The sequence below is a fragment of the Octopus bimaculoides genome, chromosome 8 (assembly GCF_046866305.1).
Source record: "Octopus bimaculoides isolate indiv1 chromosome 8, ASM4686630v1, whole genome shotgun sequence".
NCBI lineage: Eukaryota > Metazoa > Mollusca > Cephalopoda > Octopoda > Octopodidae > Octopus > Octopus bimaculoides.
Genome location: NC_142935.1, coordinates 86,550,018 through 86,574,465, shown reverse-complemented (window position 1 = coordinate 86,574,465; position 24,448 = coordinate 86,550,018). Strand labels below are relative to the sequence as shown.

At 35.3% G+C, this 24,448-nt stretch overlaps 1 protein-coding gene across 1 annotated transcript in view; it reads right to left on the bottom strand.

Moving 5' to 3' along the window:
* Nucleotides 1–5,081: 5,081 nt before the first annotated feature.
* Nucleotides 5,082–24,448, bottom strand: part of LOC106878430 (sulfotransferase 1B1) — a 60,793-nt gene continuing 41,426 nt past the window's right edge. The window contains exons 2-6 of the mRNA XM_014927639.3: nucleotides 19,323–19,508; nucleotides 14,553–14,876; nucleotides 8,035–8,138; nucleotides 7,705–7,867; nucleotides 5,082–6,493 (exon numbers count right to left, since the gene is read on the bottom strand). Of these exons, the coding sequence (XP_014783125.1) occupies nucleotides 6,384–6,493; nucleotides 7,705–7,867; nucleotides 8,035–8,138; nucleotides 14,553–14,876; nucleotides 19,323–19,488 (867 nt within the window). The 5' untranslated portion in view covers nucleotides 19,489–19,508 and the 3' untranslated portion in view covers nucleotides 5,082–6,383. The remainder of the gene's footprint in view (nucleotides 6,494–7,704; nucleotides 7,868–8,034; nucleotides 8,139–14,552; nucleotides 14,877–19,322; nucleotides 19,509–24,448) is intronic.

The following is a 24,448-nucleotide window of genomic DNA, read 5'->3' as shown; positions in this document are numbered from 1 at the left end:
GAAGGCTGCACCAGGCTCCAATCTGATCTGGCAGAGTTTCTACAGCTGGATGCCCTTCCTAATGCCAACCACTCCGAGAGTGTATTGGGTGCTTTTACGTGCCACTGGCACGAGAGCCAGTCACACGGTACTGGTATATATTCTCTGGGCATTCTAAATCTCTTTTTTTAAAGTCCAGATTTATTTATTACTGAAGAAGAGTTGCATTTTAACAAAGAAATAACTCACTTTTATCTATAAATGATAAAAAGTTTTGAATGGTACAACAATGCACTATAATACAAAAAAAATGGACTATATACCTGTTGTAATTTAGTTATCCATAGTCTGATGATTTTTCGGAATACAATTCCTTCTTCAGATATTCTTAGATGGAGTTGCTGCTATAATCTGTTTTCCAACAGCTTTTCTTTTTTCAGAAGCATCTCAGCAGTGGTCTCCCGAAGTTCCTTCCGGAATTCCTCATGAGAAGTGTGTGAGACTATGTCTCAATCTCGTGTGTGTTGGTACATTTGTAGCGCTGCTTCTAAGTTATGTATTATACGTGCAGCTTCCTCCCCCCCACTTTTTTCCTCTTCCTTTTTTTTGTTATACACAATAGATGAGCATATCAAAAATGAACCTACATGCATCCAGATGTAGCTAAATAATATATTGATTACCAACCTCCAGCCTGTTGTTAATTTGGGGTCCTAGTCTGTGTATGAGTAATGCTCCCTTAATTCTTAAATTACCCAAATTTCTTTCATTGGCCTCAATTGTGACTGTTATGCTTTTGTCAGTGTTCCAGCATCTGTCTAGATGTTTTCTGAAGGAGGAGGCTCTCCTGTTCAGATGTTCTTTGATGCGGACGTCTAACGGTCTTGTTGTGCTACCCACATAGAACTTGTTGCATTTGTTACATTGTATTCTATACACAACATTTACCCATTGGCATTATCAAGAACAATTTGTGTCTGTGTATCCAAGAGAGTAGGAGAGCATGATAGAAGAATCTGTTAGCATTTCACACTTAACTGAATGTTGGCAAAAATTTTTGACCATTAACTCAAGTTAACAATCAGCCATATCAAATGACATGGTTGACATAAAATTGTAGATACAGTTTCTTTAATAACATCAGAACAGACACTGGTTGTTGAATGACACATGGTTCTGGAGACAGAAAAGTCTTCTCTTAATTTCTATTTAATCTTTCATTTATATATTTATTTTTCCCTTTATTGTTTTGGTCTCTTTGATTCATACTATTTCTTGACTAGTTCATCTGAATTTGTGGTTCATTATCTATTTGTTTGTTTTTTTTAAAACTATACTATGCACATGAAGTGATAAGAACACCTTGGATGAAGGGTATATAATCTTAAAAATACAAGTTCATCCACCAAAAAGTGTTTATGCATAAACATAAGGAGTTGATGTTTTTGCAGTATTAGTATTATACGACTAACACACTATATTGTTACACATATTATATAATAATAGCATAGCAATATTCTTCCGATAAAATATCAATTATGTAATAAAATGAATTGCTCACTTCATTCTCCTTGTTAATAATTATGTATGGGTGTAGGCCTCTGACATTAAATAATGGGCTAAACAATTATTGTATGCAAATTAATAGCACCAGACATCTGAAGCAACTGGATCTGATGTATAGATAAACAGATTGGCTGCTCATTTCTTCTAGAATTAGTCAAGTGATGGAGATATCTCTGGTGAGACTGTAATAAGAATTGATAACTAATTAAGTCTGTTATTTATTTTTTTCAAGCTACATAGAAATAAGTAAATTTGATGTGTTTGTTGTAAAGTGGTTGGTATTAGAAAGAGCATCTCACTATCCAAACCTTACCAAAGCAGACACTGGAGAATAGGGTAGTTCTTTATATATATATATATATATATATATATATATATATATATATTATATATATATATATATATATATATAGGTGAGTGATAGGCTTGCCTTGATCCTTCAGGGGTAGTCTGAAGCATCCAAGCAACCAGGGGATGTTTAAATCCGGAGGCACTCCTGGGGATCACCTGTACGGGTACCGTCTTGGGAAGAGGGCATCCAGAGGCAGGTAATTTACTGCTTAAACCGTAGTTTATAATTATATTTATGTGGAGAATGGAGCAACAAATACAAGAAAAAGCAATACTATTGGACTAGTTAGCCGCTAACAGCGGCTAACTAGTCCAACAGTATTGCTTTTTCTTGTATTTGTTGCTCCATTCTCCACATATATATATATATATATATATATACACACACATACAGGATTTCAAGTTTGTGTGTTTTGCACTGATAGGGTGCTACACAATTTCCTTACATCAATATTTTTAGAAACAATAATTATTCAGGAACAAGAAAGCATCTGAACAATAATAACACTCTTTATTCTGTTATATATATGTACATTTGGTCAGTCAGCAACCACGGTTTGGTGTATAAACAGCAAATCTGGAGTTAATCATTTCTCTGAAAGCCAATAATATAACTTGGAACATTTTGGAGAGACAAGTTTTGGTAAGTAAAACATCAAAACTGGAGTTAATTAGACATTTGTGAAAATAACTTCACAGAAACTCCAGTAACATACAGAGCTGGTCAATCCCATGCGTCTGGGACAGGAGCGTAGGCGAACTGCTAGTGAAAACACGTCTGCAATGTTCAACAGCTGTGTCTCTAGTCAGAGACGCAAGCAGGGAACACGATAGAACTTTTCCTGCCAGTTTTCAGCGCATGCGCATGAAGGAACTTCCGCAGGCCTTCCAGAAGATTCCAGCCCCGTGCTACATACTGAAGCCTCTCAAGATGACGTCACTACACATACATACATACATACACACACACAACCAATATATATATACACGAGAAAAGAACATGGGCATAACTTGGTACCTTGGTACTCCTTTATTCCAAGTGTTACATGTTTCAGTATTCAGCAACATGCAATATTTCAAAATAGATGCAGCTTATAAGGCAAGCATGGAGCAAGCACATTATCAGACAACTGAAAAAGAAATATGGTATTTTTTTCTGATTATCTGATGGTGTCTTTGCTCTATGCTTGCCCTATAAGCTGCATCTATAATGTGACATCATGTGTTGCCAAATACTGAAACACATGTAACTATTGGAATAAAGGATTACCAAGTTATACCCATGTTCTTTTTCTTACATTATCGCTATGCTCTTTGTATTACTTCATAACCCACCCTTGGATACAGACAACCTTTGTGTACAAATGACAGTGGGAGTTTAATATGATTATAATTACAGACAACCTTTGTGTACAAATGACAGTGGGAGTTTATATGATTATAATTACAGCTGAAAACTATGTGGTATAATTGTCATGTGTCGTGTACATAAAGTCATATCTATCTATCAATATATATATACATATATATATATATATATATTGTTGTACTTGGGGATGGTCATATTGCCAGTTTAGCCAATAAAAACACACGCACTGTATATTTGGTGTTAATTTGCTTCAGCTTTATATTACATTAATCTTAATCTTATTTTGGCCAGAGTTCTTTCGTCACACTTCTGTGACCTCATCAGTGGTCCTTTGTTTCCTTCCTTCTTATGTGTGTCTCATATATATATATATATATATATATATATATATGCGAGTAAAAATAAATACAAAAAAGGTGGTTTTTTTGTATGATTGTGTATAGAGGAATATATTATTTTGTTTAAAAGAGTTCCAACACTGTCTGTTTTTTATGTTTTATTTATATTCCTGCAGAACTAATGTGGAGTATAGAATATGGAATATACAATATATAATATAATATACAATATACAATATAAAATAAAATAAAATAAAAATGGATGGCACCATGAAAGAAAGTATTGAATGTAGATGAAATATTGAGTGTTCAATATAAAGGATCAAATATATAAATATATAAATATAAATATATAAAGGCGACTCGAGTTTCAGGGCTATTTCCCTTCGTCATGGCCGGTATGACACACACACACAAATGCATGCCCCCACACGGAGAGAGATAAGGTGATTACATAAATATAATTAAATACCACAGAAAGAACGCAGGAAAGATTTGTTAGGAAAGAAAACTCAAGTTCACAAATATAAAGATAAAATGAGCAACACATAATGTCAATGAAATCTTTTTATTTCTCAATTCTAAAATTATATTATTTATTACAAATTAATGACAATCATTTAAACAATATATATATGTGTGTATATATATTATAATTACACATATATGAGTGAGTGTGTGTATTTGTGTGTGTGTGTGTATATATACATACACACACGTACATATGTATGTATGTTTGTATGTAAGTATGTATCTATGTATAATTTTTTTTTGCCTTTTTCTTGCTTCAGTCATTAGACTATGGCCATGCTGGTGTACAGCCTTGAAGAATTTAAGTTGAACAAATCGAACCCAGTACTTGTTTCTGCCTACCAAATCCATTCACAAGGTTTTGATCAACCTGAGGCTATAGTAGAAGACAGTTGCCCAAGGTGCCATGAAGTAGGACTGAAACTAGGACCATGTGGTTGAAAAGCAAACTTCTTACCACACTGTCATGCTTGCACCTACACACACACACACACGTATTTGTGCGTATTTCATATCTAAAGTTACAGATTATAAGTTTTCTAATGAAAAGTTTATAGTTAATATAATAATAATAATAATAATAATAATAATAATATAATAATAATAATAATAATAATAATAATAATGATAATTATTATTATTATTATTATTATTATTATTATCATCATCATCATCATCAATTACTTTTATTATTATTATTTGTTCTGAAATGTTTCCAAAGACAATATCATGTTAAATATAAATTCTTCAATTGTGTCAGTAAAAAATACATATCTTTAAAAATACCGTCTTCATAATTTCTTGTTAATAGATTGTAAAGAAAATGCTTCACTCTACTTCTGAATATATATTTGAGTTAAGATTGTCATTATAAATTGATATTTTGTATTATTACATAATATTCTAGTCTAAGGGCATTTATTTATTGTACTTAAGAGAATCCAATATTTTTATTTATTTATTGGGAAGTGGACATTAAATGATGATGATATTAAAATAACATTACTTCACAGTAAATACCATTGGATAGCAGTCAGTGGTAAGTCTGGATCTAACATATCTAATCAATATTTTGAAATTGCCATTAAAATATTAAAGGTTGACTATATCAATTTGTCACTGATCTACTTATAGTTTGGGTAATATCTCAAGAAATAAATTAAACATTTCACTACATCCTCTACATTAGTATCATCATTGTTGTCATCATCATTGCTGCCACCACTGCTGTTGTCCCTGTTGTCCTTCTCCTCCTCCTGGACAGAGAAGAACTGGCTTGGATTGCAACAACTCAACTAACCCAAGCCAGCATGGTAGTTTGAGAAAAATGGTGACAGTTCAAGAAATAAATGGGATGTGAGTAGAAGAGCTTATTTATTCTTAAGTGACTCTTCTATGATATAACATAAAGACCTAACAATTTGAAATGGTGAATATTAAAATATGTTCTAGATATATAGGAAGTAAGTAGCTAATAAATATCAATGAAGATATTAAACATATTGGTTTTAGATTTTGATACAAGGCCAGCAATTGTGGGGGAGGGTGCAAGTCAATTACATCATCTGCAGTGCTCAACTGGTACTTATTTTATAGGCCTCAAAATGATGAAAAGCAAACTCAACCCCAGTGGCATTTGAACTCAGAATGGAAAGTTTGAAGACATGTCAGTAAGCATTTTTCCATTGAGGCAACAATTCTGCCAGCTCATCACCTTTATATCACATGGGATATAAAATATAAGAGTTTGTTCTTAATTAGCTTTTCTATTAACATTTTTTTTTCACATTCAAAAGTGTTAAATAAACACCTTGTAGCAGTTGTTTGCTGTCAGGACATTGCATTCTTCAAAACCTCCATTCTTCCTGAATTTCCCCAGCACTGCTCCTGACATGCCTATGCACCCTTTCCTCTTTATGACTCTTTTGCTGTTTACTTATCTGTCTTCTTGAGTTTTACTTTGTGTGTTATGCATGCACTTTTGCTTGTCATTGATGTCTTTCTTTACTTGACTTATTGTTGTTTTTTGCCTCCTCTTTTATCCTCTTTTGATAAGATGTAGCGTATCTGAACTCTGTATACAATAAGCACATCATTATCATCATCATTATTAAACTAAGAATTTTAAAATATTTTTGATGTATATAGTAATTAAGTGATTTTTGAGATATCAGTAAAGATATCAAACACATTAACACATGCAATATAAAGGTGTTTATGAGAAACTCATAACAATACTAAAGTGATATTTAGTACTTTGTACTAAACAATGTAGACTGCTTGTCAAATTTGTCACATTCCACTTGGAATCTCTCATTTTGAGAAACTGTGAACCAATTCTTCCAGTCTCCAACAACACCTGTACAATAGAAGAGACTTTGGCTGTAAGAATTTCATGTCTATAATAAGTAGAAACTGTCTTTAATATACCTTCTCTAATATGAAATCACTTGCCAATCAGAGTAATATTAAATACTGTAATGTGGTCAATACCAAAAGGTTGGATGAATGGATGGATGGATGGATGGACGGACTGATGATTCTCCATTAGTTTTTATGATGAGGATTCAGTTGTTTGATCAAGTGAATTACATGTCTGTTGAATTAATGTGTAAGTGGCTGAGTATTCCACAGACAGGAGTACCATTAATATAATTCTCTGGCTGAAATCAATGTGAGCATTGTGACAAAACTGTACCTTTGAATAAGAGGTACAAACTGCCCAACAGGCTTCTATAGGGTTTCAGTCAACCCATGAGGGGAAGCAGTATCCTTAATGCTTTAGCGCTTAAACTGGCCATGTCTGGCCCAAATATTCTCCCTGTTTTATGTTCAAACTGGCCAAATCTGGCTTCTCACACTACCCTACAATGTTATTCTAAAAATAAACAATCACATCACCAAAATCTCAAAGTTATGTGATAATACAGGATTAATTCAAAACAATGTGAATAAATAAGCATTGCATTTGACAGGGTAACCTGAATGCTAAAGGGTTAAGGATGTCTGAAGCTTGGAGGAAAGAAAGAAGAAGCAATCCTCAAACTAGAAAACTCGACTGAATACTTACACCAGAGTGGAATCTGCTAAAGTCACCTAAGGTGCCTCGTGATGGTGTTAGACTGGTTAGTGGATTAAATCTACTACCTGAGTAGGCTATGTTAGGATTTGAACACAGAATTTAGAGAGCTGCAGCAAATAACTCAAGGCATTTGATCTGATGTTTAGTTCTATTAGGTTGAGATTTGTCCATTTTAATGTTGAGTCATTCTTACTGAGAGATTTAGTTATTAAAAGGGGGTATAACACATTTTCTAGACATCACATGTTGATTGTAAGCAAGCATCAATATCATACAAGTAATGTTGTTTGCTTCCAGTTTTCTATGAAAAACATGTCTGGCTATGGAGAAATATCACTTGCTTGGAAACAGGTGAGGACTGGTGATAGAAAGGGCATATGACTGTTGAAAATCTTATCTCAATAAATTCCATTTAACCTCCACAAGCATAGAAAAATAAATGTTCAAATGATGATAAATCTAATGAAAATATAAAGCAAAGATTGTACCTTTACGAAACAATGATTCATCAGGAGTTCGAAATTCAAGCTGAGTAAGTTTTGCTGCTTTCATTTTGTCAAAAGTACATTTGTCAGCAATATCTTCAAAAAGTTGGTCATTTTTAGGAAGGCCTAAAAACTCAGCCACTTTAGCCACGTTGCTCACTGGATCCTAAAGTAAATTTGAAAAAAACATTACACATACATACAGCATAAAATATCAGCAGAGTAACTATTTTAGTATGGTTTTAACATATAAGTTGTAGAAATATACATACATACATACACTATGAAACAGCAAAATAAATTTCAGTTCTGAGTAAACAAAAGATATTTCACCTTTTTAAGGTCTTCATATTTAACTATCAAAATGGGTAGTTCTGGGTGGTCTTTGATATCCTTCTCCCACTGGAGCATATATTCAAACCAGTTACCGTAATTCACTGAAACAATACAACATAGATTTTCAGTGAGTGAGACTGTATGTGTACTTATTCATCTATGTGTGAGGATATACGTGTATTTATTAAATTGTGTATATGTAGAGATATGTGTACTTTCGTGTGTGTGTGCGTGCGCGCGCGTGTGTGAGAGAGAGAGAGAGACTATCATCATCATCATCATCGTTTAACGTCCGCTTTCCATGCTAGCATGGGTTGGACGATTTGACTGAAGACTGGTGAAACCAGATGGTTACAACAGGCTCCAATCTGATTTGGCAGAGTTTCTACAGCTGGATGCCCTTCCTAACGCCAACCACTCTGAGAGTGTAGTGGGTACTTTTACGTGCCACCGGCACAAGGGCCAGTCAGGTGGTACTGGCAACGGCCATGCTCAAAATAGTGTATTTTACGTGCCACCTGCACAGGAGCCAGTCCAGTGGCACTGGCAATGACCTCGCTTAAATGTTTTTTCACGTACCACCGGCACAGGAGCCAGTAAGGTGACACTGGTAACGATCACACTCAAATGGTGCTATTTACATGCCACCAGCACGGAAGCCAGACAGCTGCTCTGGCAATGATCATGCTCGGACGGTGCTGTTAGTGCTCCACTGGCACAGGTGCCAGTCATCGAATTTGGTTCAGTATTTCTGTGTATTTGCCTGTTAGTGTACAAGTTAATCTGTTTCTGTATGAATATATTATCTGTGCCTGTATGTCTTTATATTTTGCTTCTTCTTTTTAAATTTTATCAACCCTTTATTCCTATTTTATATAAACTGACTTTTCTTTACCAATATATCAACTCTTTCTAATATTGCTCCTTTTTTTATTTTAGTCACACTCTTCTCAGATATAATTCATGAACCAGTCATTATAATTCATTCACTCCTTTTCTTGAGTGAATGAATTAGAATTGTGTCCTTTTGACTATGTCTCAACTATGCAGAAACAATATTTAGATATTTCCATGAAAACTATTGTCATTCCAAACTGACAAGTTTATTACAGAAAGTCGCTGACTTCATTAAACATTAAGTTTGGAGGGAAACAGTCCTTTTCACCAAGATCTACACAACAAGACCAAAAATATATAGAATTCTAAGGCTATTCATATACAATCAAATAAGACAGTTAATTTGTACCATCTTGACAAAGAATCATATTTGTCCTTGATGCATTAACTAAAGATTAAAACAAATAAACCAGAATCTACCACATCTGACAGGATCAATTAAATTTCCTGAATTTGACACTCAACCTTTATAATGGTTTATATTACAAAAATTATAAACCTAATGAATTTCTAATCTCCCTAAATGTGTTATCAATAATTATCATTTCAGGCAGACTGTATGACGCATGTGTACGAACAGCCATGCTACATGGCAGTGAAACATGGGCCGTGACTGCTGAGGACATGTGTAAGCTTGCAAGAAATGAAGCCAGTATGCTCCAATGGATGTGTAATGTCAGTGTGCATACTCGAAAGAGTGTAAGTACCTTGAGAGAAAAGTTAGACCTAAGAAGCATCAGTTGTGGTGTGCAAGAGAGACGATTGCACTGGTATGGACATGTGGCAAGAATGGATGAGGATAACTGTGTAAAAAAGTGTCACACCCTAGCATTTGATGGAACCTGTGGAAGAGGTAGACCCAGGAAGACCTGGGATGAAGTGGTGAAGCACGACCTTTGAACTTTAGGCCTCACCGAGGCAATGACTAGTGACCAGGACCTTTGGAAATATGCAGTACGTGAGAAGACCCGGCAAGGCAAGTGAGAGCATAATCTGTGACCTCTGCCAGAAGTGTAGCCAGCTCACTTATTCATATCTTTACTTCATTGGACACTAAAAACCCTGCTTGCGAAGATCTGTTGAGGCAAGTGAATTTGGAATTTGAAATTTGAAATCTGAAATCGAAATCGAACCAAATCCGACTTGCACCCATGCCAACCTCTCCTTCATTGGACACTAAACTTTGCTTGCAAAGACCTGTTGGGGCAAGTGAAATCGTAATTGAACCATACTCGATGACTGGCACCTAAGCCAGTGGAGCACAAACAGCACTGTCTGAACGTGTTCATTGCCAGAGCAGCTGTGTGGCTCCCATGCTAGTGGCCTGTAAATAGCACCATTTGAGCGTAATCGTTACCAGCGTCACCTTCTAGCACTTATGCTAGTGGCATGTTAGAAAATCATCCAAGCGAGGTCGTTGCCAGTTCCGCTGGACTGGCTCCCGTGCAGGTGGCACGTAAAAAACACCTTTTTGAGCGTGGCCATTGCCAGTACCACCTGACTGGCCCTCGTGCCGGTGGCACGTAAAAGCACCCACTACATTCTTGGAGTGGTTGGCGTTAAGAAGGGCATCCAGCTGTAGAAACTCTGCCAGATCAGATTGGAGCCTGGTGCAGCCTTCTGGCTTGCTAGTCCTCAGTCAAATCGTCCAACCCATGCTAGCATGGAAAGCAGACGTTAAATGATGATGATGATTTTAAAAATGAGTTTTTTAAAGATCATTCTCACTACTGTTACACTGCTGTAGCTCATAGTGTATATTGCAAAAAATTTCAATATGTTTTTAAAATTAATAGAACAAAAGATAGCATAGACTGTGTTGGGATAATTCTCCTTTCAGTCTGTTTCTTGCCAACATTTTTCTTTTCTAACCTAAAAAAAAGGATTTCTCTTTGAGCGTTTATACCCATGTACCTTTAAAAATAATTAAAAAAGAAAGTTAAACTGACTCATTCTGTTACATTTCACTTTGTACATAACATTACATCTTCAAACTTGTCTAAACTTTAAAGTTTATGTCAGTCTCACTAACAATGCATCTAAAAATTAGCTTTATTTTCATGAATATTCATTATTATTTAGTGTCTGCTTTTCATGGGTTAAATGGTTTTGACTGAAACTGGTAAGCTGGAGAGCTGCACCAGGTCCCATCTGATTTGGCATGGTTTCTATGGCTGGATGCCCTTCGTAACACCAACCACTCAAAGAGTGTAATGGATGCTTTTCTCCACATCTTTTTTGGTTTATACCTAGAAATTGAAGGAGGGTTTTATTTTTTTCAATATTAAATGGAACTGAGTGGAAGATGCCTCTCTTTTAATTGCTGATATAAAGGTGTCCAACTTATGGACTGGAGAAGACAAACTAATGCTATTCTCTAAAAATCTTTCTTCTTTTCGTTTCATTTTAGCCAACAATGATACCCATTGGTCCATCTTCCCCAGTAGCATACCACTGTTAGGTCTGCGGTTGCTTATACATCTGGTAGGAGTCCAATTATATCACAAGTGACCACTATAAAAAGCAGTCGTATCACCACCTGCCACCCATTCTTTAGAAGACCAGCTCTGCATAGAAACATCAGATCCAAATCCATTTTAATTGTACACTGGATAATTATGTTTTTACTATTTCAATGTATGTAATTGATATATGAACTTGAATCAAAGTCCATATATCAAAATATCTCAGAATGGGTGGAACATAAATACAATATGAATATATAGATGATGTTTTATGGAATAAATAGTAACATAACATGACGATCATTGAGACAGGAATCTGTTTTAGCTATTGATAATTGAAGAACAGTTAAAAGAATTGAAGCATATCAAAAGAGATAAGCCAAACATCTTTAACACTAATACATATCATTAAAGAAATAGATTTGATTGGTTGGAATATATGTAAATTATGTATTTATATAGAGTTATTGTTCTATAGAGAAATGAATTTAACATTCCTGAAACTGAGTAACCTTATGTGTCATCCTTTGGCATGTATAAAGTGTGTGGATCGACATTCAAATTACATTCATTTATGACTGATTTAGAAATAAGAAATAAGAATGGTGGCAGAGATAAAAATAATTGACTTGTTGATTGTTGACCAGTATAAAGTAGTTACCCTACAAGACCAGAAAATATCGAAGACAAGGGTGACAAAGAATTTGGGATGTTTTCAATCCTAAATATCCAGACTGACCTCAAAGAAAGAAGAAATTATAACAACAGATCAATGTAATGTAAATCAAAAGAGAAAAGGTAAGTATTTAGAAAAGAAGCTGGTCTAAAAGAGGAGAGCATAATCATAACAATTCACCAATGTTAGGTCCGGATACATTCCATTATCTGAACTGATTCTGTTAGAGAAAATCAAAGACATAATAATACATCTAAACAGAGAAGAGTTTAACTCTTGAGTGAATGGTTGTCCAGTTGTAAACTAACACATTCAAGAAGCTTCATTATGAGATAAAAAATTAAAATCTAAATGTGTTGGTAAGTGCAGTTGTGGCCTGGTGATTAGAGTGTTGGGCTTATGAACATAAAATTGATTCCTGGAATGGGTAGCACTTTATTTTACATTGCTCCAGTCTATTCAGCTCAAAATGAGTCACCCCTCCAGCTGTCCTGTCCTGGCTGTTCTACTGAGCCAAGGGTGAGAGGACTGTGAAAGTGTCTGTGTCTTCTCATGATCACTTTGGCACCTAAAGCAATTAGTAAAATCATGATATTTGCAACCAGATTGTGTTCACCTGCATGTCATGGCTTTGGTTTTTTTTCTTTTCTATTGCATTATCAGAGATTCAAAGGATCTACAACCATTATGTCAACTACAATACAAATGAAATTGGAGAAGTGTGGAGCCCTTCCAGATAGCACTGTTGCTCCAATAAAGAGAAGACAATGGAAGCAAAAAAAGTAGTGTTACAATTATTCCAACATGGCAATAAGTAACAAACGAAAATTATTGATGTTGTAGGTGGGAGAATTTTGTAAAAACCAGCAGCAATTTATTCCTATGGTATAAAATCAAGGAAATGTTAAAGACAAACAATAGATATAGCTGCCTACAAAAAGGGTGAGAGAAAACTTAAGTTTTCCCTCACATTGTGCAGTACAACAAGCTCTTCAGGGCATATCAGGAGAAATTCTCTCAACTAAAAAAACAAAAAACAAATAAAAGCTATGGCACTTTTGTGGTGCATTTAAACCTAAAAACACAGCCAAAACACAGGCTTAAGTTTAAAAAAAACATTTATACCACAGTATATAGGTCAAACAAATACAAGAGTCACAATAAGAGACGATGGAAAGAACTTAGATCTGTGGCTAGCCCTGATTTTGTATTGCAGTAAGGATAAGAGGTCAAAATCAGCTAACAAAGGCGAGATGTTGTCAGGGGACATCAAAAGGAATTTGCAAGTCCTAATGTTCCTTGAAAGTCACAGAAACATACCAGAGCTATGTCCAGTAGAAGGTGCTGAGACAAAGGGTGTGATATTAATGATACAGGGTAGAAAGCCAAGTTATATAATTGTTAGAGTAAAAAGCTCTGAAGAACTGGGAAGACTAAGCAAAAACAAAAAAGAGGACATCATAAATAACGAAAATCAGCAACAACAGCGTAAAAAATAAAAATAACAAACCTTAGTTTCTAGAGGACCAAAAACAGATGAAAAAATACCTCATCATTTGATGGTACCAACCTGTCATACAGCATCTTCATCATGTGATGATGAAGAAATAATTACAGATGAAAATATGAAGAGAAAAAGGAGAAAAAAAATTGTAAAATGGTCTTGACATAAAACAATAAAAACACGTGAGGAGAAACAATTTTTTCTAAACAGCTATGAAGTCTCTCCTCAAGAAAATGTAGATGAAGATAAACTAGAATTCCTTGTTCTTTGAAAATCAAATAGTTATACATCAAAATTACACATCACTAATACCACAACTCACTGAAGGAGTTAAATGACACAATCATAATTCAGAACTGAAACAGGATGCAAAAGAAAAATTTCTAGTAAAATTAAAATTTAGACGTCATTTCAGACTGAAAAAGCAATGCTCTCAAGAAATTGTTGTCTTTCAGCATCAAATACCTTAAAAAATGCTTATTTGTATATTTGGTTGCACTCAAATACAATTTGAGAAATGGTTAGGTGAATGGGTGGGTGTTGTACTGAACTCAAATTAACCAGAAAATCTTTCAGTATTTCTTCAACTTTTGTTTTAAGTATTGTTTTATTGTACTTTTATTTATTTCCGTGTAAATATGTGTGTGAATGTGTGTGCATGTAATTGTGTGTGTGTGTTTGTGTGTGTGTGTGTAACAGTGACATTGCTATAACCCTATCTAGGTTGATGGATGAATTTGAGGCTGTTGATAGAGCTAAAAGTAAAGTTTTGTGTCACATGTGTATGTTAAAGATAACTAAGATAATTTGTCAGCTTATCACAAATGAAGAACAGAAATCTACAGGAAGTGATATAAATGACAATGAGATGATGATGATGAGAGTGGTAGCTGTGGTGATGATGATGATTTACAAAATAAACTTATCTTCAGAAAAAATTTTTTAAAATGACTGAGCAAAAGATTATACTCACATTTCCCTTCAAAAAACAATTCAAAGAAGCCATTCCAGTCTCCATCATATTGATGTAGTTCCTTAAGCTGAAATGTGTGATGGTGGGCAGAGGCAGCAATATCACGAGGGTTGCGTGTCATGAAAATCATTTTAGATTTTTTGGTAAATATCTCTTTTGGTAAATGATGCAAGAGCAGGTGGTTGTTTAGAACTCTGGGTGATGGAAGCTGGTCTAGCTGGTCTTGGCTCGAATATTCCATCATTGCAACCATCTTGCTTTCTGGGTTATATTCGGCAGAACCATTAACTAACATTCCAGTAATTTCCCACATCCAGTGGCAACCTATGTTGGAAAGATTGAAATCTCAAGGGTGGAACATCAAATCATACAAGGGGGTGGCGAAAAGTTCTTGTGTTTGGGTAAAATAAAATATAGGAGTATTAGTAAATTATGATTTTATTCAACATATTCCTCTCTCAGATTCACACACTTATTGTAGCAATCCTTCAGTTTTTCTAAGTCCTATAAAAGAACTCAGAAGGTTGGGCCTCCAATCAGGCCTTTTGCAATACCATGAGAGCAAGGAACTGTTCAGCACTCTCTTGTATATCAACATCTCAGTTATATTACGATATATATATATATATATTTTTATATATATACAAACACACACATATATATGTATGTATGTATTATTAAAAAGCAGAAAAAATATCACAAAAACTGTTTCACATTCCCGTTCGTCGGATAGTTTTATTTAGAATGGAATAAAAATAAGGTTATAAGCAAACATATACAATTAGTTTAATGGATACAGATTTGAAAATGGTTTTGTTTCATTGGTCCTTTCAACTAATGGTCTTTACAATGACCAGTTGCATGCAATGAACAAATTTTGGTATAAAATCATCTTATTATAAAATCGAAGAAAATCTTAAGACAAAAATAACTTATAAAGAAGGACAGAGTCTAAATACCCAGGGTAAATAATTATTTGTAAAATATTAATCAATTAATACATTAAAAGTTATATCCATTTAAAAAACATTTTCACGTTGGATTACATATACATTTAGCAGTATATGCACATACCAAACCATCTATAATATACATATATGCACTAAAACATACAGACACATGTACATAGCAACATACATATACAGACATATATAGGCAAGACATATATATATATATATATATATATACATATATATATATATATATATATATATATATATATATATATACAAATGCATATATATATATATATATATATATATATATATATATACGCATACATGCACACACATAAAATCTCCTGGCATATGCTTATACAAGTTAGTTGTTACAGGTGAAAGAAAGAGAAGGAAAAATCAGAGCGTCCTTCTGGGAGAGGGACACTTTGATGTAAAACCTGTGATTTCATGTGGTTACTGGTTAACTCGCTTTGGCCTGTCACTAACTACTAATCACAGAGACTCAGAGAATGGTACTCCTAAGTTACAATAGTTTATCACTAAAATCTAATGACACACAGATGTCACTTTATGGTGATCTCATTTGTCATTTCATCTATTGAAAATTCAATGGCAATGGGAGAGTGTGACAAGTGCAGACCTAACTAGTTGAAAGCATGCAGTAATTTACACCTTTAATCTGTCATCTGTGTTTCAAACCATGCACATCTACAGCAGGACTGAATTGTCATCTGAGAGATCATGGACAGTAAGTCAGAAATGCCATTGACAACAAGGAAGCACAAAGAGACAGCAATCATCTGTGAAGATGTATGCACATATGTATATACATATGCATGCACACATGGATGATGGACGAATAGATGCATTCATGCAAGCATGTCCTGCATCTGGTAGTGTGGTGGGGCTCTGGTTCAAAAGTTCCAGGGTTTTGGAAAGTTTGAAGCCACATCTTAGCCACTATTGTTCCCAGGTCTACTCTAACCCAGAGTAGGAGCCCCTGTGAAGGTCCCAGCTATGAGTTAACTAGCTCATGTGATGACAATCCATCTGAGTGAAGGGATGCAGAAATACCCTTAGTTGGTGTCAGGGTATGCAATAAAAACACTGAGAGTGAGGGATCCCTAGCTGTTGTCACTGCATCCTTCTAGGAGAAAGACACTCTGATGTAAAACCTGTGGCTTCATGTGATTAGTGGTCATCTCATTTTGACCTGTCACTAGGGAGTTGTACTTGTGTTGTATAAGCTTTATCACTAACATCAATGACATACAGATATTTGTTTATGGTAATCCCATTCATCATTCCATCTTCTGAAAGTCCTGTGGCAATGGAAATGTGACAACATGTACAAACCTAATTAGTTGAAAGCACACAGTAAGTTACAACTTTTGTCTGTCATCTATGCTCTAAACCATGCAGATCTGCAATGGAACTGAATAGTCAAATGAGAGGTCGTGGATGGCAAGTCAGAAACACTATTGACAACGAAGAAGCACAAAGAGACAGCAATCATTTCTGATGAGGGAGCAATCACCATGTATGTATGTATGCATGTGTGTGTATGTAAAGTCAACAAGTGAGATCCAGGGGTTCTCATTATAGAAGACACTTAGCAGTGCTCAAATGATTCATACTTAAACTCTGATGTCTTTACAGGGGATCAATTCCACAGGGTAAAGAATGGCTATAAGAAGGATCAAGTTGAGCAGATGTGGAGGCAATTGCCTCTGTATCTGCTCAACTTGATCCTTCTTATAGCCATTTTTTACCCTGTGGAATTGATCCCCTGTAAAGACATCAGAGTTTGAGTTTGAATCATTTGAGCACTACTAAATCTATGTGAGTGTGTGTGTGTGTATGCGTGTGTGTGTGCATGTGCATGTGTGTGTGTGTGTGAGTGTGTGTGTGTGCACGCACGCGTGCGTACGTATGTATGTTTAGGAATACAGGATTTTGGTAGGGTACAGTGAAATATATTGATAATAGAAAAATCAATCAGAAGTAATGTAGGTATCTTGTCTATATAGATATAAAATGTCTAAAATTTCCTAAGGCAATGCTGAAGGATTAATATGAATAAAAGGAGATGGAGGAAGATGAAATAGAAGATACAGAACAAATAGAAAACTCAGAGACTACAACAAAATAAAAGAATTAAAGCTGAAGACACCTCCGAAAGGGGGGGGGGCGCCACGTCAAAACAGTAGAGGAGTAGGGGCCGAAACCGGACGTGGTTCCTCCTGATGATGTCTTGAGCTAACTGGATCCTAATCCACCAAGGGAAGGTATGCCAGAAGAAAGTAATTCAACAGCGCGGGTTGATGAACCGTAAGACGTGTGGCCAGAACCTCCTGGAAAATAACCATAGCGAGGGACATTCCACAGTTGAATTAGAACAGTCACAAACAGTGAAAGAAGACATGCACCCAACACCAGAGCTGAAGACACCTCCGAAAGGAGGGGCCCCGCCACGTCAAAACGGTAGAGGAGTAGGGGCCGAAACCGGACGTGGTTCCTCCTGATGATGTCTTGAGCTAACTGGATCCTATAAAGGAGCTGTTGTGGTAGCAGACCACGAAACATGGTTGAAATTCCTCAATGGAAGCTAGCAGCAAAGGACTACCATTCTTGGACATCCTCATAAAATTATCAAATACTAGGATCACAAATTACATATTCTTTATAAAAAAAAGAAACAAAACAATAAAAGAGAGAAAAAGATACGATACACATTAATATTTGAATTTTTACTCATGCCATACATTACATATTAAAAGTATACCATAAAGCATGGCCTAATAGTGGTCAACCCAGAATGACGAAAATGTGACTGGAACAACTAAGAGGATTTCTAAAACTGCAAAATTATTCTCTGAAATTAATAGACAGCAGGATTAAAAAAGCAAATGAATTAGAAATATCTTAACTCAGGACACCAAAACAAAACTTTGAAGAGAATATGCTCTTGTTTATTCACAGGTATGGCCCAGTAGTGTCAGATGTATTCACTTCCATCAAAACAAACCTTCCAGTTTTTTCCAAAGCACAAAAATAATGGACTTAATCCTCATAAACTCAATCATCAACAGAAAGCATCAACGAAAAAGCCTCGAGAAATACATCACAAGCCAACATTCTCTTCAGAAAATAATCTAGAACTTTCTGTAAAAACATGTGGAGATAGCAGATGTGGAATATGTAGTAGTGAAAAATTACAACCACTTAGAAACTGGCACTGAGATAAAAAAGAAAAACAAAAAAAAACACTCAGTCCTTCAAGAGAAATGTGGTCATGGTCTGTAAAACAGCAAATCTTATATAGTGCATAACCTGCCTGGCTGTAAGGAAAATTACATCAGCCAGACCAGAAACTTTCAATGTGAACAAGTGAGGATACATAAGCAACAAATACGCCGTCCAGAACTAAAGAAAATCCCTCTTAGAGATAACAACTAAACCTACATTAACTCATATCTGTAACAATACTTAGATGAAATACAAAAAATAAGTACATTAGATATTAACTAAAGTTGGATTATGTAGATAAATTTCATTTTGAATTTAGGTAAGGTTTGTTACAGTTGATGATGTTAATGAGGATAAAATCCATTTGAATTCATGCTATGTTTATCAGTTGCTGAAAGGAGATCATGGAAAAGAAAGTCAGTGTCAGTGGGGTTTTGGAAGAAGAAGCATTAGAAAAATATTGAAAAAGTGGTATGAGAGCTAAGATAATAGCAGAGATAATTGAACTAAGAGAGAAACATGTATGATTGTGGGATGTCCTTACTGATAAAAGAATACCTACCAGCTTTAAAATAGCCTAGAAGTAAAACATCATCATCTCTTACTGGCATATCTGGAAGTTTGTCAAGATTTTCTTGAATATTTGGAAATGGCGGTACCAAAAATCCATTGTAATCATAGTTGAGTATTTGACATCCAGCAGAATCTTTGTAGCAAACTTCAGGCATGTTGTAACTCTATGGAATTTCTGTGAAAATACAATATTTCATATAAGAGTCATAAATATATATCATCATCATCATCATCATTGTCATCGTCGTCATTGTCGTCGTCGTCATCATCATCATTTAATATTAGTTTACCGTGCTGGCAATGGTTGGACAGTTTGACAGAACCTGGCTAGGTAGAAAACTGCACCAAAATTCATTGCCTGTTTTGACATGGTTTTTGCAGCTGGATGCCCTTGCAAATGCTAACCAGTTTACAGCGTGGACTGGATGCTTTTTTATGTGACACAAGAATTGGCGGGATCACCAAGTAACTTGCAAAATAAAGATCCTTTGAGAGGGGGTGCATTGGAGGTGATGAGATGTTAGAGTGTGACAGAGGGATAGGAACAGGTGTTTTGCTGTGGAGAAGGTACATGGTTACCAAGTCAGAAGGAGAGAGCAAGAGAAAGAAAGAGAAACAGAGAGAATACATATACATATATATTATATATATATACTAGTAGAGATACCCAGCCTTGCTCGGGATTAAAATGGCATAGTTATTTTTATTGTTTTACTTGTTTCAGTCATGTGACTACAACCATGCTGGAGCACTGCTTTTGGTTGAAAAAATCGACCACAGTATTTATCCTTTGTAAGCCTAATACTTATTCTGTCAGTGTCTTTTGCCGAACCACTAGGTTATGGGAGCGTAAACACAGCAACATTGGTTGTGAAGCAATGGTGGGGGTACAGACGCAGACAGACAGACAGACACACACACACACACACAAATATACACATATATACGACAGTCTTCTTTCACTTTCGTGTATGAAATCCACTCACAAGGCTTTGATTGGCCTGAGGCTATAATATATGCGTGGTTGGCGTTATGAAGGGCATCCAGCTGTAGAAACTCTGCCAAATTAGATTGGAGCCTGGTGTTGCCATCCGGTTTCACCAGTCCTCAGTCAAATCGTCCAACCCATGCTAGCATGGAAAGCGGACGTTAAACGATGATGATGATGATGATGATGATATATATATATATATATATATATATATATATATATATATATATAGTAATAAGAAAATGGAGGGGATCAAGAGTTGGTATTCATCAACTTATAGACAATATATTATGTCTAATTTAATTAATTTTAATTTTATCCAGTTTCAGCTCATGAGCTGTGGCCATGCTGGGGCAGCAATATGCATACATGTATAACATATTATGATTTACATATATAATATATAAAATATAAAAACACCAGTAATTATTAAAATATATAGCGTAGAACATAGAAAGTAGGATAAAATCTTACAGCTGTTTCAGCCAAGAGACTGTAGTACCCTATTCTACTTTTATCCCTTCAGTGAACGGAAGTATTTGGTAGATAAGATTAAGGTACTTGGGTGTGTCCCTGGGCTTCGTCAGAGAGTTTAGAAAGTTCATAAGGTTAAGTTATACATATAAATACATATATGTGTATGTGTATACATGTGTATATATATATATATATATATATATATATATATACAGGGCAGGGAATCGTCAATTAGTAATAAAATTAATAATTAACAATTATGCCGGGTAGCTCAGTATGAAAAAACCTTTTCGGTAAAGCCATTTATAATCATAAATATGTAGTGAAACTACCTATCGTCACTAGATACAAAACTACTATCGCCATTACATCCAATCTTCTCATTTAAATATAAATAAATGCGAGCGTAGTAGAGAACCCATTCCTTGTCATCACGTGACTGATTATTATTCGAATCGGCAACTTCTTCGAACCTTTCCCGCCAGAACGCAAACTGACCAATCACGGCCCCTAATAAGGTCACGTGATAGAGTAAAATTCTGAAGGCATTTGAAGCCCTCTTAACGCTATATATAGATCAACTCATACCCCACAAATTTGTCTCGGTCCAGTTTCTCTTTGAGAAATGTTCCGTGTACCAAATGACAGCAGCAGCAGTTCCAGCGACCACTTCAACAGCTTCGTCCAGCCAACGATGACCACCGCCGTCGCCACATCAGCAACACGTTTCTACGACTACTACCAAGCAGCCTCAATCACCACCAGCGTCAACACGACTTACTATGTACACCAAACCAAACCTCCGCGGCACATCTCTCTCTTCAATTCTGTTAGGTGACTCAGCTTCACCACGGTAAATAAACAGACAAGAGTTCTCAGCCAGCGACGAACATCTGTATAACAAGAATCACGGCCCGGCATCGATGCCACGACATCACAACTAGTGATCAGCTCTGCCACACTCAGCCTTTCCCCACTTTCACATACAGAACTTTTCCTATAGTGTACTAACGAACTGGTATAATTGCTCACGTGTTATTGACTCTCTTTCTATCTGCTGTAAACACTCATACACACATGTATCACCCACATACACACTTTTCTTTGTATGACGGCCTGTCTTTGATTATGTTCTTATATGTCGCATTCACACTCTCACACAGACATACATCTTTAACGCCATAATAAATATCTCTGTTATTCATCTAATACGGTTGTGGTCTTTCATTACTGGTCATCTATGTTATCGTCGCATAACATATTATATATATCATCACCTGATATATTATTTTGTGTTCGACCGTGTGACGCGTTTAAATAAAAGGAGTCCTCTGTTTTTCCATTCGTCACCGTTTCTCCTTTTTGAGTTCGCACGGTCGTCCCTTACAAATATATAGGCATTAGCAGAAAACCTGCTTCTCCAACATACTGAGAATTCAGAAACAGCAGCCAAAGAACTACTGATTCTAAAACTACAAATTTTTCTCTAATTGATAGCGATATTCATGGTACACACAGAACTAAAGACAGAAGAGAAGAGTAAAAAAACAAACTTGCCTTTAATTAATTTGGTACGAATCGTTTCACGATCAGCGGTAAGAAGTTACCTCATTTCGATCATCAGCCAAATATTTTAATAAATTTGCCAATGTCTAAATAACTCACGTAAATTTTGACCATGCGACATCAAGACCACGTGAGGCAGACATTAAGAAATTATCGGCCAGTGAGTTTAAAATCTCACCCTAATGAATTCAATTCAGTGTGTATCATAAATAGTCCCGAATAGAAAAAAGGGTGAGAGATTTAAAACTCACTGGCCAATAAATTTCTTAATGTCTGCCTCACGTGGTCTTGATGTCGCATGGTCAAAATTTACGTGAGTTATTTAGACATTGGCAAATTTATTAAAATATTTGGCTGATGATCGAAATGAGGTAACTTCTTACCGCTGATCGTGAAACGATTCGTACCAAATTAATTAAAGGCAAGTTTTTTTTTTTTTTTACTCTTCTCTTCTGTCTTTAGTTCTGTGTGTACCATGAATATCGCTATCAATTAGAGAAAAATTTGTAGTTTTAAAATCAGTAGTTCTTTGGCTGCTGTTTCTGAATTCTCAGTACGTTGGAGAAGCAGGTTTTCTGCTAATCCCTATATATTTATGATTTATGATATATATATATATATATATATATATATATATACACACACACACACACACATATATCCATATATATATCTATATATATATAAATGAGAATGTGTGTCTGTCTGTCTGTCTGTGTGAATCCCTAAAACTCGAGAACTACGCAACCAATTTCATTCAAATTTTATACATGCCTTACTTAGGGTTCCAGTTGTGTTTTAGTCAAAAACTGTTTTAACTTCTTGCAGAGTTCGAGCACACGGCAACATAATATCTCCTCCACTATTTAAGTATTACGTGTCAAAAGTGAAACAAAAACACTCATGTCAAATACTTTCACTTTAAAAATGAAACTATTCCACTAACTGAAACAATCACATTTCGATACTGTAATGACAGATACTTTCAGAGAGAGAATGAGAAAGAGAGAGAAAGAAAGTGATAGACAGAGAGATGTATATGTATGCATATAGATGTATATGTACACGTATATGTATGTATAGAGAGAGAGAGAGAGAGATGTATATGTATACATATAGATGTATATGTACACGTATATGTATAGATATATATATATATAGAGATCGATCTATATGCATACATGTATATGTATACATATGTGTAGATGTATATATATATATATAGATGTACATGTAATATGTACACATATATACATGCATACAGATATCTATACATATATACACCCATCACACACACATACACATGCACACAAACACACACATTAGTCATTTGTTTTCTTATCCAAAACTACGTCAAAAGTACTGAATGGATCTTTATGAAATTTGGAAATTATATTCTTTGCATAACGGCCATAACTCCCATGAAAATTCATATATTTTTGATGTTGATGAAATTTTAACCCGAACATAACAGATGAGCATTATTTGTAATTCAACGGTACAACAGTGTAAGACTACCCTTTCAGATATACTTACATTGTGATTTCTGCAATGTGGTGCATAAATTGTCAAGTAAATGAGACGCATCTTTGCCTCCACTGATTCACTTGCAAAGTGTTGAGTAAAATTATTTCGTTGCAGACCTCCTTTGAGTCTTTCTATTATCACTGCGACACACATAGTCCCCAGTTGGTAACATTGATTTCAAGGCCTTCCCAGATGAGTGACTGGTTGTTCTAAGACATTTATCGATTGTAAATTTTGTTTGCACAGTTACCTATCAGTATAGTGGTCATTTGCAAACTCCAGAGGCGACACTTTCATTTCCCTTTACTCCAAACGTCACACGTTATTATTTCAATTGGGTTATGCTCTTCCAATTGCTATAGATCCGTAATGCATCTTACAGCTGTGCCTGTTACCTGTATGGTGAGGAATCCTACATGTATTGAGAATGTGTGTCTGTGTGTGTGTGTGTGTATCTGTCTGTCTGTCTGTGTGAATCCCTAAAACTCGAGAACTACACAACCAATTTCATTCAAATTTTACACATGCCTTACTTAGCGACGAACTGCTGATGC